At 47.8% G+C, this 26,516-nt stretch overlaps 1 protein-coding gene across 1 annotated transcript; it reads right to left on the bottom strand.

Annotated features, from left to right (window-relative positions):
* Positions 1-25,778, bottom strand: rpap1 (RNA polymerase II associated protein 1). The gene is made up of 26 exons (XM_084438735.1): positions 25,707-25,778; positions 24,866-25,062; positions 23,758-23,912; positions 23,358-23,450; positions 22,474-22,657; positions 21,978-22,145; positions 21,344-21,592; positions 19,617-19,732; positions 17,939-18,037; positions 17,162-17,263; positions 16,222-16,389; positions 14,871-15,050; positions 14,446-14,580; positions 13,622-13,792; positions 13,283-13,440; positions 12,845-13,015; positions 10,436-10,631; positions 10,071-10,180; positions 9,685-9,880; positions 9,190-9,339; positions 7,968-8,110; positions 6,837-7,263; positions 6,323-6,673; positions 5,818-5,994; positions 4,648-4,704; positions 1-1,280 (listed from the first exon to the last, which is right to left on the bottom strand). Exons 2-26 carry the CDS (start codon positions 25,056-25,058, stop codon positions 1,131-1,133), a joined length of 4,299 nt encoding a protein of 1,432 aa, XP_084294861.1. The 5' UTR covers positions 25,059-25,062; positions 25,707-25,778; the 3' UTR covers positions 1-1,130.
* Between the last annotated feature and the right edge of the window lie 738 nt (positions 25,779-26,516).

Here is a 26,516-nt window from a genome sequence, read left to right as displayed (position 1 = left end):
ATATATATATATATATATATATATATATATATATATATAATTTAATTATAGTTTATATATAGGCCTAGTTATAGTCTTGATTTGATTTTGCAGAATAGGCTACATTCCAGTCTAAAGTTAGCCTACAAGTCCCTCAATAATCTACAGTATTGTCGCTAAGCTCCGCTGCCACTAGTTTGTTCTTGATCAACGATGCCTCCTGGTGGTTAGTGTGCAACACTGCACAAAAATACGTTGGTGCTTCCCGCCATCGCGCTGTCATCACAGCAGGCATGCCACGCCGCCGCATTTTGCGATTTCCAATATTAGCACTATGAGCACTGTACACATACTTGCAAAATCATATTTATTGAAAATAACAGTTTTGACACTTTCAGGCACTTTTCCAGTCCTCTGTAGTGCAAGCAGCAGGCCACCTGGGCCTGGCTACCCCCAATGAACATAAGTGTCAGAGAGATCATAAAGGTCTAGGAGACAACAACCATGGAAAGACTCCCAGGTGCTGTCACGAGCCACATGTATAGCAGACACTTCCATCTTTGTATGTTCCTAGCCAACCCCTTGCCTGGCCTGACCAAGGAGTTCATCAGATCCACATTTATGTAACCTACTTGGAAGACCTGAGGGGATCGGAAGCAAGTATAACAATAACTCTGGTTAACACCTAACCAGGCCTCTCAGAGACACTGACACTTCGTCTTGGGTGATCAACGTTGATTAGAAAGTAAGGTTGATTTGGTATTCAAAAATTACATTCTCAGTCTTGTACTGTATATCATAAAGCTGCTGTCAGGTCAAAATCTCATAACTCCATTTTAGTCATTTGTTTTTCCAATCAATTGAAAGTTGTTGAAAGCTGGGATTACTCATCTCATCATTAACATCTAAATGCCTCCCAGCCCTTCTAAATATGTGATTTTATGTTCCAAAACATAGAAATTGGAATGTTCTTTTCAACATTCTGAAAACTTGCCATTTTGGAGATAAAAGATTTTTACCCGACAGCAGCCTGTACTGTACCATATTCTCTCTCTTTTCTCAAGTCCCTCAGAGCTTTCTCTCTCTCCCCTCTCTCTCTTATCCTCCTTTCTCTTGCTCTGCTCCCTCCATCCTCTTCCCTCCCTCCATCTTCAATCCCCGTGGCCCTCGGAAGCCGCTGGAGAGCCCAGGACCGCCTCCAGCCGGTGGGCCCGGAAGAGGGGCAGCTGCTCGTAGGTGGAGAAGCCCAGCTCAGAGTGCTGCTGAGGCAGCCGGAACAGCAGCAGGTGGCCCCTCAACACCTAGAGAGGAGAAAGAGGGAGTTAGGAGGTGGAGGAGAGCTGGGAGGAGATAGATAATTAGGAGGGGGAGATGAAGACAGGGGGAGGAGGAAGGGAGTGGAGGGAAAGAGGAGAAGAGGTAGAATAAGAGTGCCCTGGGGAAAGAAAGCGCTAACCTGGACCCAGGGAGAAAATAGAGAGACAGAGGGGCGAATTCACTAAAGCAAATTGCGCCCGCTAATTGCACCATTATATTGCGCGTCAGTTGCGCCCGCTATGTGCTCCGTTTTAAAAACCTATTCACTAAAGACATTGCGCTAATAATATCCCAGCGCAAACACGCCCATTCGGTGTTTGCGGCTGAGTGCAATTTGCTGCTGATATAGGAAATGACTATAAATACAGCGCATGCAGCGCAAACAACTCGTATGCATATCATTGGACGATGGCAGACAGAAAGAGAAAAATACGATTCTCAGACCGCGAACTTGAAGGCCTCACGGACGAGGTTCAAAAGCATGCCTCACAGCTTTCCACCAAAAATATGACGGCTACAGCCAAAAATCAGATTTGGGGTTTAATTTCACAAGCAGTCAGTGCCATTTGTGTGTGTAAACGCGGAAGACTGCAAACGGAGGTGGAATTATTTGAAAAGACGAACAAAGGAAAAATTGTCATTTTATGTTATGCAAGTTGCAGCACGATGATCTGGCATACTTTTGGGGGAGTGTATAACATTGCCCCACCGGTACGATCTAGGCATCTAAACGGCTTTTCAGGATTCCAAATGTGCACTCAATCACACCGCGCGTCCTGATGTGAGCCCAGTTGTACGCCGCCTCTCCAACGTTGGAAGGATTACGCACGGGAGTCATCATCCATGGCTGAAGATGATACCTGCCGTCAGCTATGATACAAAAGCAAAATATTTTCAAGACCATTCAAATAAACAAAATATTGTGTAGGCTATGTTTTTATTTATTTATACCTATATCGGCCCCCAGCCGTTCAATGAACAGCTATAGGGAATGCGCAGTTTCGCGTATAGACTATTATACGCACAGTTTCGTGCTATGTAGGCTATTATAAATGAGTATTATTCATTGGGGGAGCTTGGACTCGCTGGGGACGGGTGGAGAGACGCATAGTCAACTGAGCCTTCCCAGACGCGACTTCATCCTCCAGTTGGCTGAAGAGCTGCGCGCTCTGGTGTCCAAACAGGTACCGCTGTGGTTCTAGTGTTAAATCAAAAAGTGACCTTCTTCTAAATATTCTCTCACGAACAACATGCCTGGCATTGCGATGCCGAATTCGCCTCGCAACAATCACTGCTGCCATGATCAGCGGACAGGCTGGCCGCGACACACCCCTTGCGCTTAAATACCACCACGTTTCTGAAAACGGTATTAATTTCACTTTAACTGCGTGAGGCAATTTGCGCCGATCTTTGTGAATTGGGCGGGTTTTGCAATAATGTTCATTTGCATAGAAAGGGGAACATTCTCCGCCCATATAACCTAATTTAAATATGAGCTAATAACACCGGCGCAGAGAAACGCAATGACGAACGCAACGCAGTTAACACCGTATTTCACCCTTTGCGAGGGCTTTGTGAATAGCAAACATAATTTTTACTTATTTGCACAGGCTTTGCGTCAGGAAAAGCTGCGCAATCCTTTAGTGAATTCGCCCCAGAGTATTCAAGAAAGGGAGGAGGGAGGAGAGAAAGAGGGGAGTGAATGAGAGAGAAGTAAAGAGATAAAGGGACAGTGGTGTAGAGAAGTGAGTGTTAGTGTGTGTTAAGCCCGCAATATGCTTTTTACATGTACAGTACACATCTACCACGCATCTCCTGGGTTCCTTTGGAGCGTCGGCTGCGGTTGACTGTGTAGGTCGTCAGAAATTAGCGTGCCACAAAATACGCGCTTGTCTACGCATACACATTGTTAAACAGCAAGTACTGTATATTACAGGTAGCCTGGTATGACCATCCCGATCTAGCGAGCTCACTGCTTTGCTCCGCAATATCGGTCTGGCCTTCGCCCCAAACACCTTCAGCCAATGAGCGTTCAGCAAACTTTTGCCAAATCCAGTCGGAAGAACGGTAAAAATGTATTTTCCACTGAGAAACTCATACTCTTGTTCTTGTTTAATTGTTGTGATTAAGTCTATTTCTGCAATTATTGCACTTATAGCTGCATTTATTCTTCTAACGTTAACATTAGAAACACCAACAGGAATAATTATTTGCGCGTTGGCTTGTGTCCGTAAAGTGTTAAGCTATTGGATCTCAAACATGCGCATTGCCAAATGGACGGCTTGGTTGACAGCCTACTGAGAGCCAAGGGAGAGCTGGCGCCTCGCTGGAGACCTGGAGCGCCGGATAGAGTGGGGCTCCTGGAGTGCAGTGTTCGGTTTCAAAATCGTACTTTTAGACTGACCATTCACAAGGTTTTATCAGAATACTCTTCTCTAATACATTTTTCTTGTATCTTGGAGCTTTATGAAATCACTCTATGCTATCTGTTGTGCCAATTGGCACTCCAAACAGCATAAAATATGAGCGGTGTGATCAGCTCATCACGTACGGCAGTCAGAGCTTGTAAAACATCTTAGAAACATCCCGTAATTATCCCATAACACGATTTATTCCAATAGGCTCCAACAATCTCCATGTCAGACCCATTCACTTCAAAATTATGGATTACCCAGTGCAACTGAAATTGCCATGTATAGGCAAAATCAACAGTGCGCATTTCAGGATTTTCAAAGGTAATGTTCGTCATTGCACAATGCACACTTATAAGTTTGGCAGGTGAATAGTATTGCAGTGTTTGGAGTAAGTTCATTTAGACTGCCATAACTCTATTTGACTTCCATCCAAAACATCTCAAATATGAATTTCAAATTCAAATGTCAAAGTTTCATGGACACTGGAGAACAGCCTATTACAATTTTAGAACGCATAAACTATTACATTTCCATCAGGCTAAACTAAAATGTCCCTTTGTTGGACAACTGCAATAACCTTTGTTTTCGATTCTAATTAAAAAGTAAAATAATGCAAATAAGACTATGCATAGGCTATTACAAGCCAATGAACAGCAAACATGTTCTGCCTCCTGCCAGATGAATCAAGCATTTGGTCTGTGTAAATGGAAATGATGTACGTGTTTATTTGCATATAGAGTGGTGAAGTGAGATCCGGATCTCTCGAGACAGACAACATGGTCACTCCTCCTGTCCACTTGTCAGAGATCAGAGACAGTAGTGTAGAGAAGTGTGTGTGTGCGTGTGTGTGTGTGTAATCAGGTACAGTAGTAGGTTAGAGACGGCAGAGAAGTGTGTGTGTGTGTGTGTGTGTGTGTGTGTGTGTGTGTGTAGCTACCTGGTCAGTCAGGTAATAGGTCTTCCTCAGCATACTGCGGCGGGCTGCTTCTACCTCCTGCAGACCAGAGAAACACAGCTTGGCTTCTCACTCATTATGTCACTCCCAGTCAGGCCAGGCTGAGAGAGACAGAGTGTGTGTGTATGTGTGTGTGTGTGTGTGTGTGTGTGTGCGTGCGTGCGTGTGTGTGAGAGAGAGAGAGAGAGAGAGAGAGAGAGAGAGAGAGAATGTACCTACCTGTGTAAATGTGTGTGCGTGTGCGTGTGCGCGTGTGTGTGTGTGTGCCTGTGTGTGTACCTGGGTGAAACTTGACTCCTTGGACACTGTAACAGTTTCTGAGGATATTATAACTGACTGTTTGATCTCAGTAAGGGCTACTGATGTTGATACTGGTATTGAAACTGAACATCATTCAGAGGTACCTTGCACGGAGGTAACTTTTAGACTAATCCAACAACATTGGATTGGTCTAAAACTACAAGGAAAGCTAGCTTGCCTTCCTGCAGATCCAGATCCTACGGTCTCTCACTCACCGTTGAAGAATTTTGCAGTTGATAAGGACATCGTCACTTTTACAGTTAAAGCCATAGTACAAGTCCTTCCAACTAGACTCAATCTTTCTCTCCAGTCAACTTCGAAGTTGCCTGATGAAGACCTAAGATTGCGATATTTTCAATAAAGTGGACCGGGAGAAATCAGTGTGCGGACCTTTCCTCTCTTCTCACGTATGTACTCCAAGATCCAGCACCTGGCCTACTAAGGTTGGATGTGTGCACAGCTCTTTTGCCTTTTTGACTTATTAGTTAAGGACATAATTCCATCTCCCGTCAAAATGTAAAAGATGCCATTACATAGCTTGGGTACGAATGTAAATTGTTGGTTGTTTATCTTTGGAAGCCTATGTAATATCCACAGACTAGCTGTGTGGGGCTTGCAGATGGCAGGAATGCAGATGGCAAAATTCTGTTCGATGTCTGTGATAATTGTCAGTCTCCATACATGGAGGAGACGCTGCTTCCTGTATAGACTGAGACTGGAAACTTATTTCATTGAGATTCCCAAAGCCTGTGCATCTATTATTTGTGTTCAAGGATTTCTTGTCAAATGTGAACACAAATAAACATATTAAAAATGAGTATGTGCACATCAGCGTGCGTGTGATGTGCATACCTGTGCGGTGGCGTCCTGAGAGAAGATGAAGGCGTTGAGGTGCGACAGCGCCACCACGTACAGGACAGGACACCAGCGGCGCTGCAGAGCGCCGGTCAGCAGCGAGCGGAAGTAGAGACGCAGCAGAGGGAGGGAGTCTTCGGGAGGAGAGGTGAACCGCTCTAGAGGGATGGACAGCTGAGAGGGAGAGAGAGAGAAAGGGAGAGAGAGAGAGAGAAAGGGAGAGAGAGAGGGAGAAGGAAGTGAGAGAGGGAGAGAGAGAGGGAGGGAAAGAGAGAGAGAGAGGAGGGAAGAGAAGAAGAGAGAGGGAGGGAGAGAGAGAGGAAATATTATTGCAGTACATGATTTATTGAATAACATATTTATTCATTTTTAACAATACACATGTTTGTATGTATCTTGATAATGTGATATGGCAACACGCTGGTCTTGGACGTTTAAGCGCTCAAGAGCACCATCTTCTGATAAACTCCATCAATGTCATAACCCTTGTTGTCATGGTTACCTGTTCCGGGGTGACCCCCAGGGAGCGGAGCAGCCCCACACGCTCACCGAACACCTCCAGCCTCATGGTGGCGCTGTAGCGCCTCTGCAGGGGCAGCAGCACCAGGCAGCCGAACAGCGGGTCCCCGAATGACACACCCTCGTACTGGGCCAGCAGGGCGGAGTAGAGGTCCTGGAAGGAGGCCAGGCCCGGCGGGGGGGCGCTGAGGTCCAGCGCATCCAGCTGGGAGGGCCGGGTGAGCAGCCGCAGCAGGGCCCCGCACAGCCGCTGGACCGGGCGCTCCAGGAACAGATCGCTGGAGCAGAGGAAGACGCAGGCCAGCCGCGCCAGCTTGGCCACAGGGGGGACGGCCTGGGGAGACAGGGGGGAGGGGTTGTTATTTTGGGGGTAAGACTCATCAGCCATCTGCTCAAACCTCAAACCTCACCCTGCACTTTGTAGGGGAGTGAGTGGACAAACGCACACTAGACGTCTCCTCTTTCCCTCTCACCACCCCCCCCCCCTCTCTCCTCACCCTGAGCGCCTCCTCTCTCCAGAACCCCAGCAGCAGCAGCCACTGTAGGCAGTGTGTGGTCCACTGCAGCGCCCCCGGTGGAAGCTCCTCCACCTGCAGGCCGCCGCCGTCCGACGCCCCCGCCCGCTCGTACAGGCTGACCAGCGGCAGGTAGGGCCAGTCTGCGGGCAGGGCGGGGCCGGTGAGCTCCGGGAGCAGCTGGGAGGAGACCCAGGGGTTGCGACCCAGGTGGGCGTCACGCGAGACCAGGACGTGGGGCTCCAGGTGGGCCAAGTGGGTGAGGTAGCAGCCCCGAAGGGAGGGGAGCTGGAGGCAGGCCTCCCGGAGGAGGGGGCCCACGGTCTGGGGGGAGGGAGAGGGGCCCGGCGGCTCCTGCAGACGGAGCTCAGCCAGCTCCACAGCCTCCGGACCCCCGCTCTGGCCCTCTCTGGGAGGGAGAGAGAGAGAGATGGAGAGAGAGACAGAGAGAGAGACGGAGAGAGACAGAGACAGGGAGAGAGACAGAGACGGGGAGAGAGACAAAGAGACGGAGAGAGAGACGGGGAGCGACAGGGAGAGAGAGAGAGAGAGAGAGAGAGAGAGAGAGAGACAGAGAGTGAGACAGAGAGAGGGGAGAGAGACAGAGAGAGATGGAGAGAGAGGGAGAGAGACAAAGAGAGGGAGAGAGACAGAAAGAGAGACAGGGAGAGGGAGAGAGAGAGAGAGAGAGAGACAAATAGCAAGGGAGAAAGACAGAGGAGAGGCAGAGAGATAGATAGTGAGAGAGACCGACAGGGAGAGAGAGAGGTCAGTACATGATAATCACAGAAAGAGACAGAGAGACAGAGAGGTCAGTACATGGTAATCATGGAGAGAGACAGACAGAGAGAGAGAGAGGTCAGTACTGTACATGGTAATCATATAACTCACAACCAAGCCACACAGTCAGATATGCTGTACCACAGAACCACAGACTGGGACGGCACAGCACAGGGCTGATTAGCAGTTGGTGTTAGATATTCTCTTAATTCAATTTCAAAAATATTTGCTGCAATCTCAAGAGGATCTTGGACAACTTGGCACTAAGTCTTTGAACATACACTGAGAACTGTGTTACTGTCAGAGAGCTGGAGCTGTGACCAGGAGACTCACGGTATGAAGTCTTTGTTGAAGATGACGGTGGACAGCAGCTCGTGGGCCAGGTACTCACTGCCCGGCAGCAGCCACGGCAACAGGACCAGCGCCACCTGGTGGTGCAGAGTGGCATGTCTGGCCACCTCAGGGTCAACGGCCACCTGGTAGTAGAGCACAGCAGAACACAGCACAGAGAAACATGGTTACCGGTAGGTCAGCACAGAACCTTATTCCAACCAACCTCACATGTGCTGGTGAAATATGCATGTGTGTATGTGTGTGTCAGGCCAGTCTGTGCATCAGACAGGAGCAGCGAGTAGAGGAGGTGGTGTAAGGGTTAAGCCTTGGTTATACTCCCAAACGGATGTGTAGACAAACAGCCGAGGATACCGCGGATGTGTAGGCGCTCTGTTTAATACTACTCCTGTGGTCCGCTTGGAGGAAGCGGCAGTTGGCGCTCTCATAGCGTAGAGGGCCAACTGTACTAGTCCGCTCGATGATTGAAATGAAGTGCTTAGCAGAGAAATGAGTTTCAGCTGTTTTACTTAACTGCTCTGCCCATCCTGCTTCACCTTACTGACCTCTGTGCTTGGTGTTCACATTCTCTTTGAAGTTTGTACTGTAAGAACAGACCCCTGCTCTGGGCATTTCATGGTTTATGGCAGGATAACCCCTCTAGGGAGTAGTTTAAATGACCTTTCCAGGGCTAGTTTAGGATTCCTGTATTTACTAGACTATATAAAATTATTGTGGCATTGTTTTTGCTATAATTGCACCCTCTGGAAAAACACCTGGAATTGTAAACTCTTAACCTCGTCTTGCTTGCCATTGTTGATGATGTGTAAATGATGTGTTAGCCAATCAGATTCTAAGAATCTGGTCCCACCCGGTCCTAGCTTTAAATATAGAGCTGTGCCCAAGATGAAAAGTTCCGTTCTTGGGGGAATCTCTCTCTTTTGTGTTCTTGCCAAGAGCCCAGTTGCAACTGTATGTATTTCTGGAATAAAGAACTAGTTTTTGAGGTTCCGGTCAAAACTCAGCAAATCTTTTTACTCTTTATTCACATTTAGATAGTTAAATTAAATCTAGCATTCACAGGTCACAAAAAATGGGAGGCATGTGGATGTCCCCACAGAGCCTACACGTACACCCTCTGAAGACGGAATTTATGTCACAAGGACCCTCGCGTACTCGCGGACGCCGAAAGTATAACCAGGGCTTTAGGGGTCAGAGGTCATACCAGTCTGCGTGCGAGCCGGAGCAGCAGGTAGAGCAGCTGGTGTTCGTGGCGAAGAAGCCAGGCGCTGCCGTGAGACAGGTGAGTGGGCGTGGCCTGGCTACAGGCACGCAGGTACACCAGGACAGGCTCTAATAGGAGGAGACCACTGAACTGGAGGAGGGGGAGGCGGGAGACAGAAAGAGAGAGAGAGAGAGCGAGAGAATGGATGGAGATTAGGGGAAGGAGGGAGTACGAAGGGAGAAAGTGAGGAACAGAGAAAAGGGAGGGAGAGTAAGAGAGGGAGGAAAAAAAGAAAGGAAAAAAAAAAGTGATAATAAACATCATGTCACTGTGTACACCACTGTTAACACTAGATGGCAGTAGATAGATACTTAACACAGGCTTTCTTTATGGCTGTTTTATATGTAATTGGGGGATGACGGTACATTTTCCATCATTGGATAGATAATGAAGTGATACCTTATTGTATTCTTGTTCTATTCTATCATACCATACCTTGCTGCTGAGACCTTTGTGGATGCCGGTGAGAGTGTCCAGGAGGTGGGCCAGGGCGGTGAGGAGGGGGAAGGGGGAGCCGGGGAAGGCCAGCCCCAGACGGGCCTTCCATCCCCGGCAGCCCAGCCCCGGCAGGCTGGGGGGGGTCTCCGGGCCCGGGGGGCTGGACTGGAGGTTGCACACCGCCGAGCAGGACCTGGGAACACAACACAGGGGGGTTTGGAGACGGTCTATAGTGGAGGTTTCTGGAATGAATGCACTGAATGTGAATGTAAACATACTGACCCAGCCATAACGAGTGCTTAATGTATTCAGTATGGCAGCTAGCATCTGTACATCCACAGATATAAAACAAGACTGTACGTCTACGGTTACATCTGACTCACTTGAGGTTGCTGACAAGGCCCTGCACGGCCTTGTGGGACAGCAGGGGAAGGAGCACCTCTGATGTCATCAGCTCCAGCTCCTGGAGAGTCTCCACAGGGCTGAAACATGTCTGATAAGGACAGACATGTACAAACATGCCAATTGAGACTCTCAGATCTAGTGTGTGTGTTTGTGTGTTTGCGTGCCTGAATGGGCGTGTATGTGTGTGTGTGTGTGTGTGTGTATGTGTGTCTTTGTGTGTGTGTGTGTGTGTGTCTGTGTGTGTCTGTGTGTGTGTGTTTCTTTGTGTGTGTGTGTGTGTGTGTGTGTGTGTGTGTGTGTGTGTGCGCGTGTGTATGTGCCTTCATGTGTGTGTGTGTCATACCTGTCCAGAGAGCTGGGAGTAGTGTGCCCCCAGGTAGAGCAGGTATGCGGGCAGCAGGATGAGACAGCTGCCCCTCTGGGCCGGGTAATCCAGCCCTCTCACGCAGCCCTTCAGGAGGCCCAGCACCGTGGGCTGCAGACCTGACACGTGACCCCACAACACCGGGGGAGGCGGGGGACACTCAGCACCCTGGGAACTGTTAAAAAGAAAACAGGTTAGGAATGGACCACAATTGGAATTGGGTCTCTGTGCAGGCCACAGGGGCTGCGTGTAGATAATAATTCCTGCACACTCTCTGTTGTAAAGCACTTTGATTTGTATGAAAGGTGCTATAAAAATAAAGGTTATTATTATTATTATTATTATTTAGAACAGGGCCCAGGACAACCATGGTTCCCCGGGCAGCCATATTAAATAAGAATTTAATGACTTACCTGACGAAATAAAGGTTAAATAAAAAGTGGATAGAGCTTGATGAAGGGTCTAGGCCTTGATACAGAATGGGGCCTCAGACCTGACTAGTCTAGTGAGGCTAGATGTAGATGCTAGTACCTGATTTGGAATGGGGCCCAGCCAGACGAGAGCACCAGGCGTTAGGGCTCGGTATCATTTCAAAAATTACGATACCAGTACCAATACCAGTACCCTTAAAGTGATAGCGATACCAATTGAATACTTCAATCGATACTTTGAATTTCTTTTTTGCATTTTTTCCATTCCATAACCATCATGTGAATGGAAGCATTCAGTTGTGTAAAATGCCATCAATCCTCCCACATTCAAATAATGTTTACAAGAATACATTTTGAAAGTGTTTAAAAGAGTATAAAACTGCATTTATTACAATATAACTACTGACAGTGACTACACATTTTTTCGTCATCCGTGACCTTGCAGCTAATGTGAACGGTGTGTCAAGGCTGCTGCTGGGGGTGGCAACATCAGCAGTAGCAGTTGTGGTGGTAGTAGGCCTAGGGGGGTCTTAACATTAAGCATAACATTAGTTAATAACGTTAGCCTAAACACATTTCGCTGCAACAGAAGTTAAAACTACCACTAAGTAACCAATGCACTAAGCAATGCATTACAGTAGGGTTGCTAATGCTAGCTAGCTAATGGGGGAAATCCAAGTTTTTATGCTTTTTTTTTACCATACGCCATAGGCGTGTAGTATAATGTAGTGATTTAATTTGATTTAGCTCCCCTGCATTTTAATCATGTCATTATATTGTCATAACCATCCTATGGTATACTGAGTGATATTAGATGAAAACCCCAATAATAGTATAAAAAGTCACCACCAGGTGTAGCCACTGGGAACGGATCTGTAGAAAATGGAGTTTCCCCACTAACTCAGCAGTTTAAGAAGTGCTTGGCCAGCAGCTTTAAGGCGGGAAGAATAAATGTGCGCCCGGCCTGAGCATTCAAAATATCCCAATGTCTTCCTGTTAGATTCCCAGTCTCCCCCTCCTCTCCTCACAGAGTTGCCAAAAGATTTAATTAATGCAACTCAGCAGTTTAAGAAGTGCTTGGCCAGCAGCTTTAAGGCGGGAAGAATAAATGTGCGCCCGGCCTGAGCATTCAAAATGTCCCAATGTCGTCCTGTTAGATTCCCAGTCTTCCCCTCTTCTCCTCCCAAAGTTGCCAAAAGATTTAATGCTGACACTGCAGTCTTATGTACAGAAGCAGTTTTCAGGTGCCCATATACCCAGAGGGGATTCCCGGACGGGAATCTGATGGGGGGGGCACGGATGTAGGACATATTTGGACATAAGTTATTGCTGAGCCAGCAAATTAGACACCATTTGATTGGTGGCAAAGTAAGTGATGTATGGAAAATGGGATGTGGTCAAACTATAAAGGTCAATAACACAAAGGAAAAAGGTGTGTTCTTCCCGGGAGACTCCGACTTTATGCTGTTTTGTTTCTGAAGAGCAATAAAGTCAAATCGCATTTGGAAAACTTGGTGCCTCGAGTTCTTTTTCCTTCATTCGGACTCTGAAGTTATTTTGAGACTCTGAAACCAATCTGGACTTAGATTTATTTCTTGAATTTTGACCTAAGACATAGTAAATTATTTTTACACGACAATAACCATACCTTTGAGCGTTTTGGTGGCATTACCTCAGCGTGCTAAACTGTGTCAACAACTCGAAGTTGCAGTCGATTTCACCAGACGGATTGTAGCTGTCTGCCGTAATGGACCAATCACGCGTCGCATTAAATTGAAGAACGCTTGCGGTGATTGGACCATATTACAACGTCTTTTTTTCCTAGATCTCAATACAAAAAGGATCGAATGAAGTACTGGTTTGACTGAAGATGTTTCGATGCTACTTGGTATCAGTTTGTTTCGATGCAGTACTACAAGGTATCGAGTACCGATACCCAGCCCTACCAGGCGTGTACCTGACCAGGCCAGCCTGCAACTCCTGGTGGCAGCCTGCGGTGTGGGTGACCTGAGTGAGCAGGGAGAGCAGGGCCTGGGTCCTCTGGAGCTCCAGGGCCACCAGGAGATCCCCAGGGGGCCGGGCCCGCGGCCCAGACTGCAGAACCCTCACCAGCACCGGGTACAGCTCTCTGAGGAGGCAGGAGAAGAAGAGACACCGTTACCTTAACAAACAGAACCCTTCTTACAAAGAAATGCCAACCAATATTTGATATGGCATGAAGTGAGTTGGCTATAGTAAAATTGATCAGGGATGACACGGATACTGTAGCACTGAACATCCTGAGGGAGTCTATTCATTCATGTCATACATGCATGTTGTACAGTAGGTATGCGTACTGTATGTGTGTGTGCGTGTGTGTGTGTGTGTGTGTGTGTGTGTACTATATGCGACTCACATGTAGATGTTAGTGGCCTGTCCGTAGCTGGCGGCCACAGCCCAGAGCCTGTATGTTTCTGTAGTAACCCTGAGGGCCTCCCCCTCCTCCAATAGCAGCTCTGTGGGGTCAGGGGTCAGAAAGCGGGACAGACGCTCACGCGCCCCCACAGAGTTCATCTGGGTACGGCAGAGCAACACAGGTTAAGCTATTATCATAACAACACATTTTAATTTACTACCCACAATACAGCACCTGAATGCATGTTTTTTTTATATAGGATAGACTGATTGTACCATGCATTACTAATACAGTACATGCTATATAAGCTGGCATCACCAACAAGGTAGCCATACTCACCACTCTGGCACAGGCGTGCCTACCGGAGGTCGCCAGGACACGGAGCAGCTTCATGGCGCTGGCCAATGGCAGACCATACACCGATAGGAGGAGGGGCAAAGTGGGCGGGGACCAGGAAGTAGGAAGGAACTCTGACATCACAGTCTCCATCAGACGAGGGCAGTTCAGAATCTGCATGGACAGAACACACAAAAAAGCACGCACACGCACGCACGCACGCACGCACACACACACACACACACACACAGGGCACAATGCTGTTACTACTACATTCAAACTGAGCATAGCTTTATTAATTAAGCTCACTTGGTTTCATCTCCACAAGGTCATAATGTGTAATAGGAGAATCAAGTGCACATAGCTTTAGTTTTATTATCAGGTGACAATTTGATTAATCATTAAAAAAAATAAGAAATTATATCAAATATAAAACAAGCATACTGTAAAGGAATAGAGTAAACAGCTAAGACGAGACAGACTGAGCCTGGTGTTAACTGGGTGGCAAAAGAAGAAACAAGTCTTTGGAGATATGAGACCCACACTAGCCCTACTAACTAACCAACTACTAACCCTAACCCTAACCCTACTAACTAACCAACTACTAACCCTACTAACTAACCAACTACTAACCCTAACCCTACTAACTAACCAACTACTAACCCTAACCCTACTAACTAACCAACTACTAACCCTAACCCTACTAACTAACCAACTACTAACCCTACTAACTAACCAACTACTAACCCTACTAACTAACCAACTACTAACCCTAACTAGCCCTGTAGACTGAACGGGTCCCCAGAGAGAGGCTGGTGCTGCAGTACCTGAGTGGCGGCGGAGGAGGAGTGTCTGGCGATGCGGGTCAGAACCTCCAGCAGGTCCTGGACCACCCGGGGCGACGGCCGGACAACCTCCAGGATGTAGCGCAGTCTGGGGAGGAGCGTCATCCTCAGTAAGCCCTGGGAGAGGGAGAGAGAGAGAGAGAGAGAGAGATAAGAGAGAAACATTGAGGGGTCAACCGACAGACTCAACTTTACTAATCAACAGAGAGAGAGGGGGGGGGAGGGGCAACCGCCAACAGATTCACACCACATCTTTATGACTTGAAAGTAAACAAAGAGAGAGTAGCACTGCTGATTTTAAGACAATCTCTCTCTCTCTACACAACTTTATTGACACGCTTACTGTAGGAGACAGAACAGACTTGAGACTACAGTACTGTAAAGACAGAGACGTTTTCTTTGTTCACCTTGACGACATCGTCCCTGGCGACGTCGTGGTCAGTCTTCCTCTCCTCCTTCTGTTGGTCCGTCTCTCTCAGGCTCTCCTCCAGCCCCTCGTCCTCCTCATCCTCCTCCTCCTGGGCGGAGGGGAGCAGGGGGAAGCAGGCCAGGCCCCGGAGCCAGGAGAAGCTGCTGTCCACACAGTCCTGCATGTCAGACCACGCACGGACAAGGACGCAGATGCAGACATGGAGACAGACAGAGAGATGGACAGAGAGACAGACAGAGAGATGGACAGAGAGGAAACAATGAGGTGTGAGTGATGCAAAACACTCTCTTGCCCAATCAATGATCCCATCTCAACCTCACTCAGCCCAAACCTCGGGTGACCTAGCCTCTAGCCCCTGAGTACTGTTCCTGAGAAAGGCCTGGGTGGGTGCATGTGGAGGCAATGATACCTCAGTAACCACTGATGTCCATGCCTTGTTGTAACTAAGATAGAGCTATTGACCATGTTGATAGATCCATACCTCTAAAACCAACACCAGTGATGTGTGAGATTGGTACATCTCTCTCTCTCTCTCTCTCTGTCTCTGTCTCTCTCTCTCTCTCTCTGTAACTACGTTTCCATCTAAAAGTGATTCGAATCTTTGGGAAATGCGCATTATAAGAAATACGAATCATGTGTGTTTCCATTAAATGTTTGGAGCGTGAAAACTACACTACGAACTTGCGCGAGTTGCAAGATTACCTGACCACAGAACCGGAAACAAAACAAGTCTTGCATGCTGTTGCCGGCATCAAAACAACGCACCATGCAATATTGTTGACGAAAGGAGCGCACGTCTGTCGTGTGACTAGCCAGATGTAAACATTTTGCTTTCCTACCCAGAGAAGATGATTCCTGAGACGAGTTGGTGATTGCAGAAGGATGACTTGTGTAACTGATATATTGTGCTCATTTGAATTTTGAATGTACATTGCTAAAGAACATCTTTAGATCTGAGAGCTAGTCACGTGTGTGCAAGTACGCTACGTCAGACTTAATTAGAATAAAACTGTTTCCATCTCCCGTTCAACACTTTTTTTAATCAACCAAAACCCGGATATAGCGAGCATATTTTTGTTTGTGCGAATCAGGGGATTTTAATTCGAATTTTGCCGTTTCCATCATCATTTTCCGATGCGATACTTCTGCATCTAAACAGGCTAATGGAAACATAACTTGTGTCTCTCTGTCTGTCTGTCTCTCTGTCTCTCTGTCTGTCTGTCTCTCTGTCTGTCTGTCTCTCTCTCTCGGTCTCTCTCTCGGTCTCTCTCTCGGTCTCTCTCTCGGTCTCTCTCTCGGTCTCTCTCTCTCTGTCTGTGTTCTTTTACCTCATCCTCTGATGACACCAGGAGGGCTCTGAGCGCGTGCACCGCTGCTGACATCACTCCCTCCACACTGTCGTCCAATGAGAAACGGAGCAGGAAGAGGAGGCCGGCGTCCAGGAGAGTAGACACCACACTGCCTCGGAGTGCAGACGCATATTCTCCAGCACGTGCCTACAGACACACACACGCACGCACGCACGCACGCACACACGCACACGCACACGCACACACACACACACACACACACACACACACACAGGGTGCGTTAAATAGCTGAGCGCTCAGTGAGCGATCAGTGATCAGAATTCACTTAGCGGGTTGCTCAGTTACGCTCAGACTGATCTGCTCAGAGCACAAGTGAGCAGTTTTGAACTATGATCTGTTTGAGCCAAACACCACGACATAATCATCATCACTGAACAAAAAAATAAAATAAAGATGGATGCCGAAATTATGCTGGTATGCCTGTCGGATGGCAAAATAAATGCATCCATTTTTGTAACCGAAGAAGAACTTTGACGTATAAATGAAGGTAAATAAATAACATTACATTTAAATTCCATTTTGATAATTTGCCTAGCTAACATTGTAACGGCAAGGATGCCATTTGGACCTACGTTAGCTATAGTGGCAGAAAGACAACAGGTGGTGATTAAAGTTCTCGTCTCCTAGCAACTCAGCGCTGTTAGAGCAGACCGTTAAGTGGAAAAAAAAATGCTCCGAGTGAGCATTCGCTCACCAAGCGCTCAGCTACTTAACACACCCACAGAATAGAAGTGTACAGAATGACTGCAAGAATGACTGTAATGTTTGGAACACTATTGTGTTGTATGGTACTGTGTGTATGTGTGTGTGTGTGTGTGTGTGTGTGTGTGTGTGTGTGTGTGCGTGCGTGCGTGCGTGCGTGCGTGCGTGCGTGCGTGCGTGCGTGTGCGTGTGTTACCTTGTTGAGGACATTAGCCAGGGTGCTGAGAGCCAGGCTCCTCTGCTGGATCACCTGACTGCGAGAGAGGAGGAAGAGCTCCTGGAGGGAGTAGCCAGCCAGCTGAGGAGAACGTGGAGGAGAACCATTAACACAGCTAGCTGAGAAGAACGTGGAGGGGAACCATTAACACAGCTAGCTCAGGAGAACGTGGAGCGGAGCCATTAACACAGCTAGCTCAGGATAACGTGGAGAGGAACCATTAACACAGCTAGCTCAGGATAACGTGGAGAAAAACCATTAACACAGCTAGCTCAAGAGAACATGGAAGGGAACCATTAACACAGCCAGCCCAAGAACGTTGAGGAGAACCATTAACACAGCTAGCTCAGGAGAACGTGGAGAGGAACCATTAACACAGCTAGCTCAAGAGAACATGGAGGAGAACCATTTACACTGATAGCTAAGGAGAACGTGGAGGAGAACCATTAACAACACGTCCTGCTGAGGAGAAACATTAATGACACACTCAGCAGAGGGGCTGGCTGAGCAAAGAGACAAGGGGTGGAGAGAAGAGGCTAGATCCGGAAATAGCCCAGCTCCAGTGTGTTCTAGGCCCTGTTCCAACACTCTGAAAATGCCTCCTTCCTTCCTTGAAGTAATTTCCAATCTAACGTGACTGGATTGTGAAAACATCTAATTACATCTAATCGAGCCATATCAGACTAACGATTTCACAATGTGAGAGAGGAAAGAAGACTGCTATCTCTAGGAAGGAAGGAGGAAGACAGGGCTGACCTCAGGCTCGTCTCCATGGTGATGCAGACCCAGGTGGGTGGGCAGGTCCACAGTGGGCGGTACCAGGGTGCCAGTGAAGTCAAAACGCGCCTGCATTGCCTATCAAAACAAAGACACCGGAATAAAATAGGTCAAAGTCAAACAAGACCATGTTGGGTGCAGGTTGCTGGGTGTAGGCTGAAGGGTGTATGGAGTACTAGGTATATAGGCTTGGATGTAGGATCTAGGGATCAGGGTGTAGGAAGTAGGGTGTACTGTAGGATCTAGGTTTAGGGTATATAAACTAGGGTGTAGGATTTAGGGTTTAGGGGGCCTTTTTACAATACCAAGTATGCCCAAGTTCGGACGTGCGTCCTTGCTAGTCTGGACTTGGGAAGTTTGCATCAGAGTATGAACTTCCAAGGATGGGAGGAAGCAAGTTCAGTCATTCAGCAATTGGAACAGCAGCATCCTTGTTGACGTCACCTTCTCGGCTTGTTTTGTGTGGACACCGGCAGCCGCCATTGCTAGGATTTTGAAAAGTGTTTTAAACTGTTTTAAAGTAAATATCTTTACGTTTTCATTGCTTTTCATGCGGATAATTACCACAATTGAAACCAATTATGTGGCCGTTTTAGCCAAATAACATCTGTTTCTACTAGTTTAAATAGATTATTTAGATAGGCATTTTCAATGGTGTTGCCCTAACAATCGTTAGCATAGCCGCTTGATGCGAAATGATTTCTGGGATATCTGGCTGTCTCAAGTCCATACAAGTCTGCTCCGATGCATCCTCGATAAAATGGGCAGAGCAAGAACACATCCTGGCATTTGATGCGGACTTGGGGCTTGCCTACTTTTGAATTGGAACAGTACTTGGGCTCCGGCTGATGACGTTTCACAAGTTCACAAGGACGCAAGTACGGACAAGTACGCATATTGGAAAAGGCCCAGTGTGTTGTAGGATCTAGGGTGTAGGATCTAGAGGTTAGGATGTAGGAACTAAGGTGTTGAATCTTGGGTTAAGGGTGTACAAACTGGGGCGTAGGATCTAGAGTTAAGGGTATAGGAAGTAGAGATCTAGGTTAGAGTATAGAAACAGTAGGATCTAGGGTTTAGGGTGTAGGAGGAACTAGGGCGTATGATCTAAGGTTCAGTGTGTAGGGGTTAGACTGGCTACACGAAGCAACTTTGACACAACTTTAGTTGCTTAGTTGCTTCTCGGTTGCGTCGTATAACACCTCCACCAATCGATAAGCAACTCATCTGCAACTTGACAACGATCGGACACAGGTTCCCGACCCCTGGCTGTTGTTGGGTGTGGTGGCTAGGGTGTAGCGGCTAGGTTGTATGGACTAGGGTTTAGGGACTAGGGGTTGGAGTGTAGGGTTAAGGGTGCAGAACGTAGGGGCTTGGGTGTATGGACTAGGGTTTAAGGACTAGGGGTTAAGAGTATATGGACTAGGGTTTAGGGACTAGGGGGTAAGAGTATATGGACTAGGGTTTAGGCACTAGGTGTTAGAGAGCAGGGTGTATGGACTAGAGTTTAGGGACTGGGGGTTAGTGTAGGGTGTAGGGGCTAGGGTGTATAGACTAGGGTTAGGGGTTGGAGTGTAGGGTGGATGGGGCTAGGGTTTAGGGACTAGGGGTTACAGTGTTAGGTGTAAGATGTAGGGGCTAGGGTTAGAAGGTTCCCTACCTTCTTGGTGCCTCTCCTGTGGGGGGCAGGCAGGTCTCTGGTCCACTCCAGCTTATCAGGCTCCAGCTTGTCCATGTGGAGCCACTCCTTCTGAGGACGCAATGGCAGCTGCTCCACTGGAGACACACACACACACACACACGCATGAACACACGCATACACGCACATGGCCATACACACACACACACACACACACACACACACACACACACACACACACACACACACACACACACACACACACAGGCACAAACACACACGAAGGTGGCTGATTTCTCACATCATAAAAGATTATCTGGCTGGAGTCTTAACTGAAGTTACAACAATGAGCAAAGAGGCTGGGTCTATACACAGTAAATTGGATACGGACCTCACAGAGAGTCTGGGAACAAACTCAAGCCTGTCAACTGAGCTCAAGCCCGTTCATCAGTCTCAGCTCCACAATCAATGTAATGAAGAGTCTAAAGTGGCCATCAGCTGGCTGAGCTGGGATACTGCAGGAGGTGCTGAGCTGCGCCATCTGAGGCCCAGCCCAGAGTGACGTTTCAGTGCAGGCCGGCCAGCATGCACAACCATCACTCCTCCTACCTCCTCCTCCCCACATTGTCCATCCATTCTGGGCTGTCGCTCTCCTCTATTACCCTGAGTGGATCTCCCTGGCTCTGGCCCTGGCCCTGGCTGTGCTGCTAATCAGACAGAGTGGAATCAATGAGCAGCTCCAGTATTCTAGTCACGCAGCCAGTAGGCGCTTTCTCCTCTCCGCAATACTAAATGAGTTAGGCAATTAGAAGCAAAGAAGGCGGGGGTAGGGAGAGAGGGGTTGGGGAGAGGGGGGGGGGGGTGTAGGGAGAGAGGGGTTGAGGAGAGGGAGGGAGGGGAGTAGGGAGAGAGGGGTTGGGGAGGGGGCAGGTTGGGGAGAGAGGGTGAGTGTTGGCAGTCATCCTAGTGTGCTTGACTGGCTGGTCTTGATAGTGCAGACCAAGACAAGCTCTCCATCTCTCTCCCCTATAATAGTGCTGGTGGTTAAAATGTTATCTACTGCTGAGGACCTAACAGGTCCCTAAACACTACCTCATAGCCCTTACCCCCTACACCCTAGCCCCTGCATCCCAGTCCTTACATCCTAGCCCCTACATCTCAGCCCCTACCTCCTAGCCCCTACATCCTAGTCCTACATCCTAGCCCCTACATTCTAGCCCCTACATCCCAGCCCCTACATTCTAGCCCCTACATCCCAGCCCCTACATCCTAGCCCCTACATCTCAGCCCCTACCTCCTAGCCCCTACATCCTAGTCCTACATCCTAGCCCCTACATTCTAGCCCCTACATCCCAGCCCCTACATCCTAGTCCTACATCCTAGTCCCTACATCCTAGTCCCTACATCCCAGCCCCTACATCCCAGTCCCGGCTTACCTCCTATCACATACTTTCTTCTTCCTAGCCCCTCTTCCTACAGTACCTCCAAGCCTACGCCTCCTTCCTCCTACCCCCCAGCTCTTAGCTCCCCCCAAAACTGTAGATCTGGGGAGATTAAAAAGGTCAAATAACAGCAGATCTTACCATCACCCTAACCATACCCTAACCGTACCCTATCCCCAACTTCAACACCAGAGGGAAAAGCTGAGCCATTGCCATTCAACTCACCTGGCCAGTATTCAGAGATCTCTAGAGTGGAGCAACTAGCTAAGTGCTCCTTGGGACAAAGAAGTCTACAGACTACTGTACCTTTAATTGGAGGTGTTTGTTCTTCCTCCTCCCCCTCCTCCTCTTCCTCCTCTTTCTCCATCTCCACCTGCAGAGGGTCTAGTCCTGGTGTCTGGGGGGGTGTCTGTGTGACCGGTCCTTCCTGCGGCCACTGCTCCCTGGCCCCGCCCCCCTGCAGATCCCCAGGTTGTGGGGTGGAGGAGGCCAGGGAGGAAGAAGCTGGAGCTTTCTGTGGTCCACGGGACCTTACAAAGTCCACTAGCCTGGGATCTGAGGTGCAGTGACAGAATATTGATGAACCACATGCAGGGGAGTGGAGGATTTATTCTGATGAATCCCACCCACTGCATTTCAAAATCCTCCCACACCACAACTCTTGTTGGATCTCAGAGTAATAATACATAAATAATAATAATTATTATTATTATTATTATTAATTTATTTTTATTATAAAACATTATTTGTATAGCACATTTCATACAAATAAATGCAGCTCAAAGTGCTTTACAACAGAACACAACAGGGTCCCAGAGTACCCGCGGGATTGCCCCCGGGACATGCAGCCCTCTAGTGCAAAGTCTTCTTTATAATCCGTAATGAAGACTTGTTGAATGTTCTCCAGAAGACGGAAGTATAAACCAGCCTTCAGACTCACCCAGCTGAGCCAACAGCTTCCTCTGCTCCTCCAGGATCTGGCTCTTAGACATGGACAGCAGCTTGGCCTGGTTCTCCTGGTGGATTTTCAGTGTCTCCACCCCGCCGCCTGAGTCCCCCAGCCCCCGGCCTGACACCAGCCTGGGGCCCGCCGCAGCTCCGGACTGCCCTGGGAAGGAGGGGAGGGGGGTTCCGAGAAAAAGGTCAGTCTCACTTACTGTCTGTCCTAGAGGGAGGCTGTCTGTCCTATGGCGAGGCTGGTCAGTCTAACTTACTGTCTGTCCTAAGGAGAGGATGGTCAGTCTAACTTACTGTCTGTCCTAAGGGGAGGCTGGTCAGTCTAACTTACTGTCTGTCCTAAGGAGAGGCTGGTCAGTCTAACTTACTGTCTGTCCTAAGGAGAGGCTGGTCAGTCTAACTTACTGTCTGTCCTAAGGAGAGGATGGTCAGTCTAACTTACTGTCTGTCCTAAGGAGAGGATGGTCAGTCTAACTTACTGTCTGTCCTAAGGGGAGGCTGATCAGTATCCATGGCAGAGTCTGTGGGTGGCTCTGTTCCCTTGGCCGCAGGCGTCTGAGCCCTAGCCACTGGAGCAGGGTGTAACGCTGCTTTCCCCTCCTTCAGCCTCTGGGCTGCAATCTGACAGGCAAAGATGCTCCTCTGCCCTCCGCCGACTGGCACCTGTACACAAGGCATGGATAGACCAAAGACTTAGTAGACTGATTGGTATGCTAGCATGAGTAGCGTTACATCCTTCTTATCTAAAGCAATACCTAGTTCCACGCTGATCCCCATATTCACTGTTATGTTTCAAGGACCCCCTTGAAAACGAGATGATTCATCTCAAAGGGTTTATCCTTCAATAAAGTTAACTAAGTATATGATATGTAGTGGGGCCTATTTTGCTGGTACAGAGCAATGATCAACCCCCCTAAAACATACTTAGAATAGGGAGGACAAGCACCTAAAAAATGCTGATTTCCCTAAAGAGGAGATCTAAGTGAGCACTACAAAAAGGTAAAGCAACAGACACTATCACCTGCTATACTGTACAATGCATTATGCTTTTTTTAGGTGCATGCTCATTGCTCTGACCTGAACATTTGTGGGCGCATAAGGAACTTGTGGAATACCATTCTATATTCACAGTTTTATTTCTAGAAGAGCTATTGTTAGCACACACAAAATCATAAAAAAATGAACATATAGATTTAACATATTCAATCTCAAGATCTGAGAAAATCTGGACTGGATCTCAGATGTTGGACTTTCCACACAGACGGACGAATCCGATCCAGATGAGCTGACTCCAGATGTTCACAGATGGTCTGTCAGGACCATTCAGGACATAGTGAGCAGCTGAGGTCCTGTGTAGCAGTACCTGTTTCTCCGTGTCCGAGCGATGCAGGACCTTAGGGAATGCAGTGTCTGTAAATGCAGGTAGGGATATGGGGGTAGCACTGGTGTCCCTCTCCTGGATAAAACAGGACCAGAAAAGAGCTTGTTTGTTTGTTTGATAGGAACACACACGCACGCACACACATCACCTGCAGTCCGGCACCACCAACACCAGGCAGACGTAGAGTTACATTAAGCAGGACCCATCGCACACTCATTTACTCCAAAACGTTATTTTACTGCGACAGTGTTTCAATCCCCTAAAAGGATCATCTTCTAACCTAGGCATCCCTACCTCAGTAGATGAGAAACAAGATATTAAGTAACTAAGATATGAAGTAATCATGTGATGATGAAGACGATAATGATGATGAACCACTTACTACGATCCTGGAGAGGACGGCGCTGATGTGTGTGTCGTGGGTGTCCAGACGCTCCTCTGCGTCCTCGTCCTCGAAGCGGACTCGGGCCTGCTCCGCCTTGAGGCGGGACTTCTTGGGCGCCGCCGGGGTCAGCGTGGGGATCTCATCAGGGAGATCTACAGAGCCGGACAGAGGAGGAAGTTGCTGTTGTTGGTCATCACTTGCAGACAAGTTTTGGCTTAGGTTCAGTATAGACCGACACACTCTCAACTAGAAAGGGTGCTCACAGAGCACAGATCTCTGCCCCTGAATGCATTTCGTGGCTCTGCGCACACCAAAATTGAATGGGTTCTAAATTGGCCCATGCTACACCCCTCCACCGAGTTTCATGGTAAGCAGTCTGGTACTTTTTGTGTAATCCTAGTCCAAAAAATGAATGGAAGTGAATGGCAGTCTGGGCCGTGTTTGGGTGGCTCATGGACCCGCCCTGTGATTCACTGGGGCAGAGGTAAAAATAACTAGAGAATGGGTGGCTGTATTTGGCCAGCTCTGTGGCGCCCCCCTCGGGTCACAGCCAGTGGGGGACAGTGTGGTGCACTCCAGGCTCTCCCCCTGCACACCCCAGTCCAAACTCCCTGTCTCTGGCACTCCCACACAGGGAGCTGGCTTCGTTCTAAGTTTTGTTTTCTTTCGCGGATCTGGCCTGTGATTCGGATCTGCTCCAAAATGTAAAGGGTTCTAAGGTGGCCCACCCCTCCACCAAGTTTAATAAAAATTGGTTTGGTACTTTTTGTGTAATCATAGTCCAAAAAATGTATTGAGGTGAATGGTCAGTCCGGCTGTGTTTGGGCGGCCTGTAGACCCGACCCGTGATTTGGATCTGCTCCAAAAATGAATGGTTTCTAAGTTGGACCATGCTACACCATGAAAATCGGTCCAGTAGTTTTTGCGTAATTCTGCTAACAGACAAACACACAAACAAACTCGTAAGCACAAGCTACTGTAGCTGGGGTGGAGGTAACTATGCTATTTGGCTATAAGACACACTGGCTAAAAACTAATTAGTTTTATCAGCATAGATATTTCAATGCAAAGGTAAGATGACAAGAGAAGACCGTTCATTACAAACCTTCTATGGTGACTACATCTCTCTGGTCTCCTCCAGCCTCCTCTGCGTTGTCTTCTCCTCCTCCTCCCGCTCCTCTCCTCTTGTCAGGCCTCCTGACCACAGTGACTGTGGAGGGTGCCCCTGTAGCAAGGAACTGCTGCTGTTCGCGGAGGAGGTCGGCCTCAGAGTCTGAGGGCTTGGGACGCCGCAGCATCTCTCTGGAGGAGACGGCACCGTCAGACAACAGCACACTTGCACTTTATCCCCCACTGGGACTCCCATGCCTTCCATTTTCTCAATAGATTACAGAAAAGGAGTGACAGATGATGCTGGCACTAACCATGTGGGTGAAAATAATACAATAATACTGTACTTCATGGAATAGAGATTTTGCTAATATATTGATAAGTGAACCGTACTGTATATGTGCTAAGTTTACTGAAGAGACTGTAGAGTTGAATGTAGGAGCTAATAACGTTAGCCGTAAAGGGACAATAACCTCTTAGTTGCATAACAAGATATTGCATTGTGAATATATGAGATTGACAGCCTCAGCCTGAAAGACAAACACAGCAACACCTGTTATCACTTTCAACGCACGGGGTAGCCACTACTCACAGTCAAATTGAAAACCCTACTTGTTTTAAGACTGTTGAATGTATTATTTTGCTAGCTATGAAGTGTGTTAATGCCAGAACTAAGTTAGCAATTAAACTAGCTAGCTAGCTTAAGCTAGCCAACAGTTGCATTGCTTGCGTGCAAAGGAATCATTTAATATTCTTATCCGATCAATTGTGATATTAGTAATATACCAAAACGACAGAAATATCAAATGTTCTCTATGTATATATATTACATTTACCTTCAATAAGTGTCTGTTATGAATACGCAGGACTTGCACAAAACGTATGCTATCTCCACACTTCGTTTCAAGCCACACTGACACAAGGGGGAAGTATTTACTGTAGCACTCGGCCTTCAAAATAAAAGTCCTAAATATAAATTACTTTGGATCCTACCTTCTCAGAAGGTTCTTCAGAAGTAATAACTTTATCAATGTTGTAAGAATGTGCTCGCATTTCAAATAACCGTATTGTCAATCAATAACAGTCAATCGCAACTTATCAGTCAGTTCCTTGATCCAAGTCATCTAGGTGGATTCAAGTCATCCAGCACAACGTTTCTGCGGGCAGGACTATGGACAGCGTCGCTTGCTGTGGCTGCAGAGCAGAAGCCTCGGATTGCAGGTGGAAGCATCGCTCCTGATGCTGCATATGGGAGCTCTAACCGTGTCTGTGGTTTGTGTCTGCGAAACTGGATACAATTTTAATTTTGTAGTTATTTAGGCCCTGAAGACCGAAATATGCAGTAAAATATTCTGGTATAGACAGATTGACTGTACATTAATTATGTTTGATTAAAACTATTGTTCCACCTATAAGATGTCAGCACTTTCTCAGTAGGCTACACAATATTTAGCTAATCCGGTGCATAGTGCGGCGCGCACGTGTGCATTTGTGACTGACGTGCGATCCAGAGCAACCCGCACTGTCCCGCAGTGTTTCAAACACTTTCTGTTGTAAAATCTATGCGGTCAATTCGTCCCCGCCCCTCGACCGGGTCCAAGTGGTGGAATACCTAAATCGGCATCCCCGTCCGCCGTCCCTCCCTC

Source organism: Borostomias antarcticus, assembly GCF_949987555.1.
Source record: "Borostomias antarcticus genome assembly, chromosome: 5".
Lineage (NCBI taxonomy): Eukaryota > Metazoa > Chordata > Actinopteri > Stomiiformes > Stomiidae > Borostomias > Borostomias antarcticus.
This window is presented reverse-complemented; position numbering and strand designations above follow the sequence as displayed.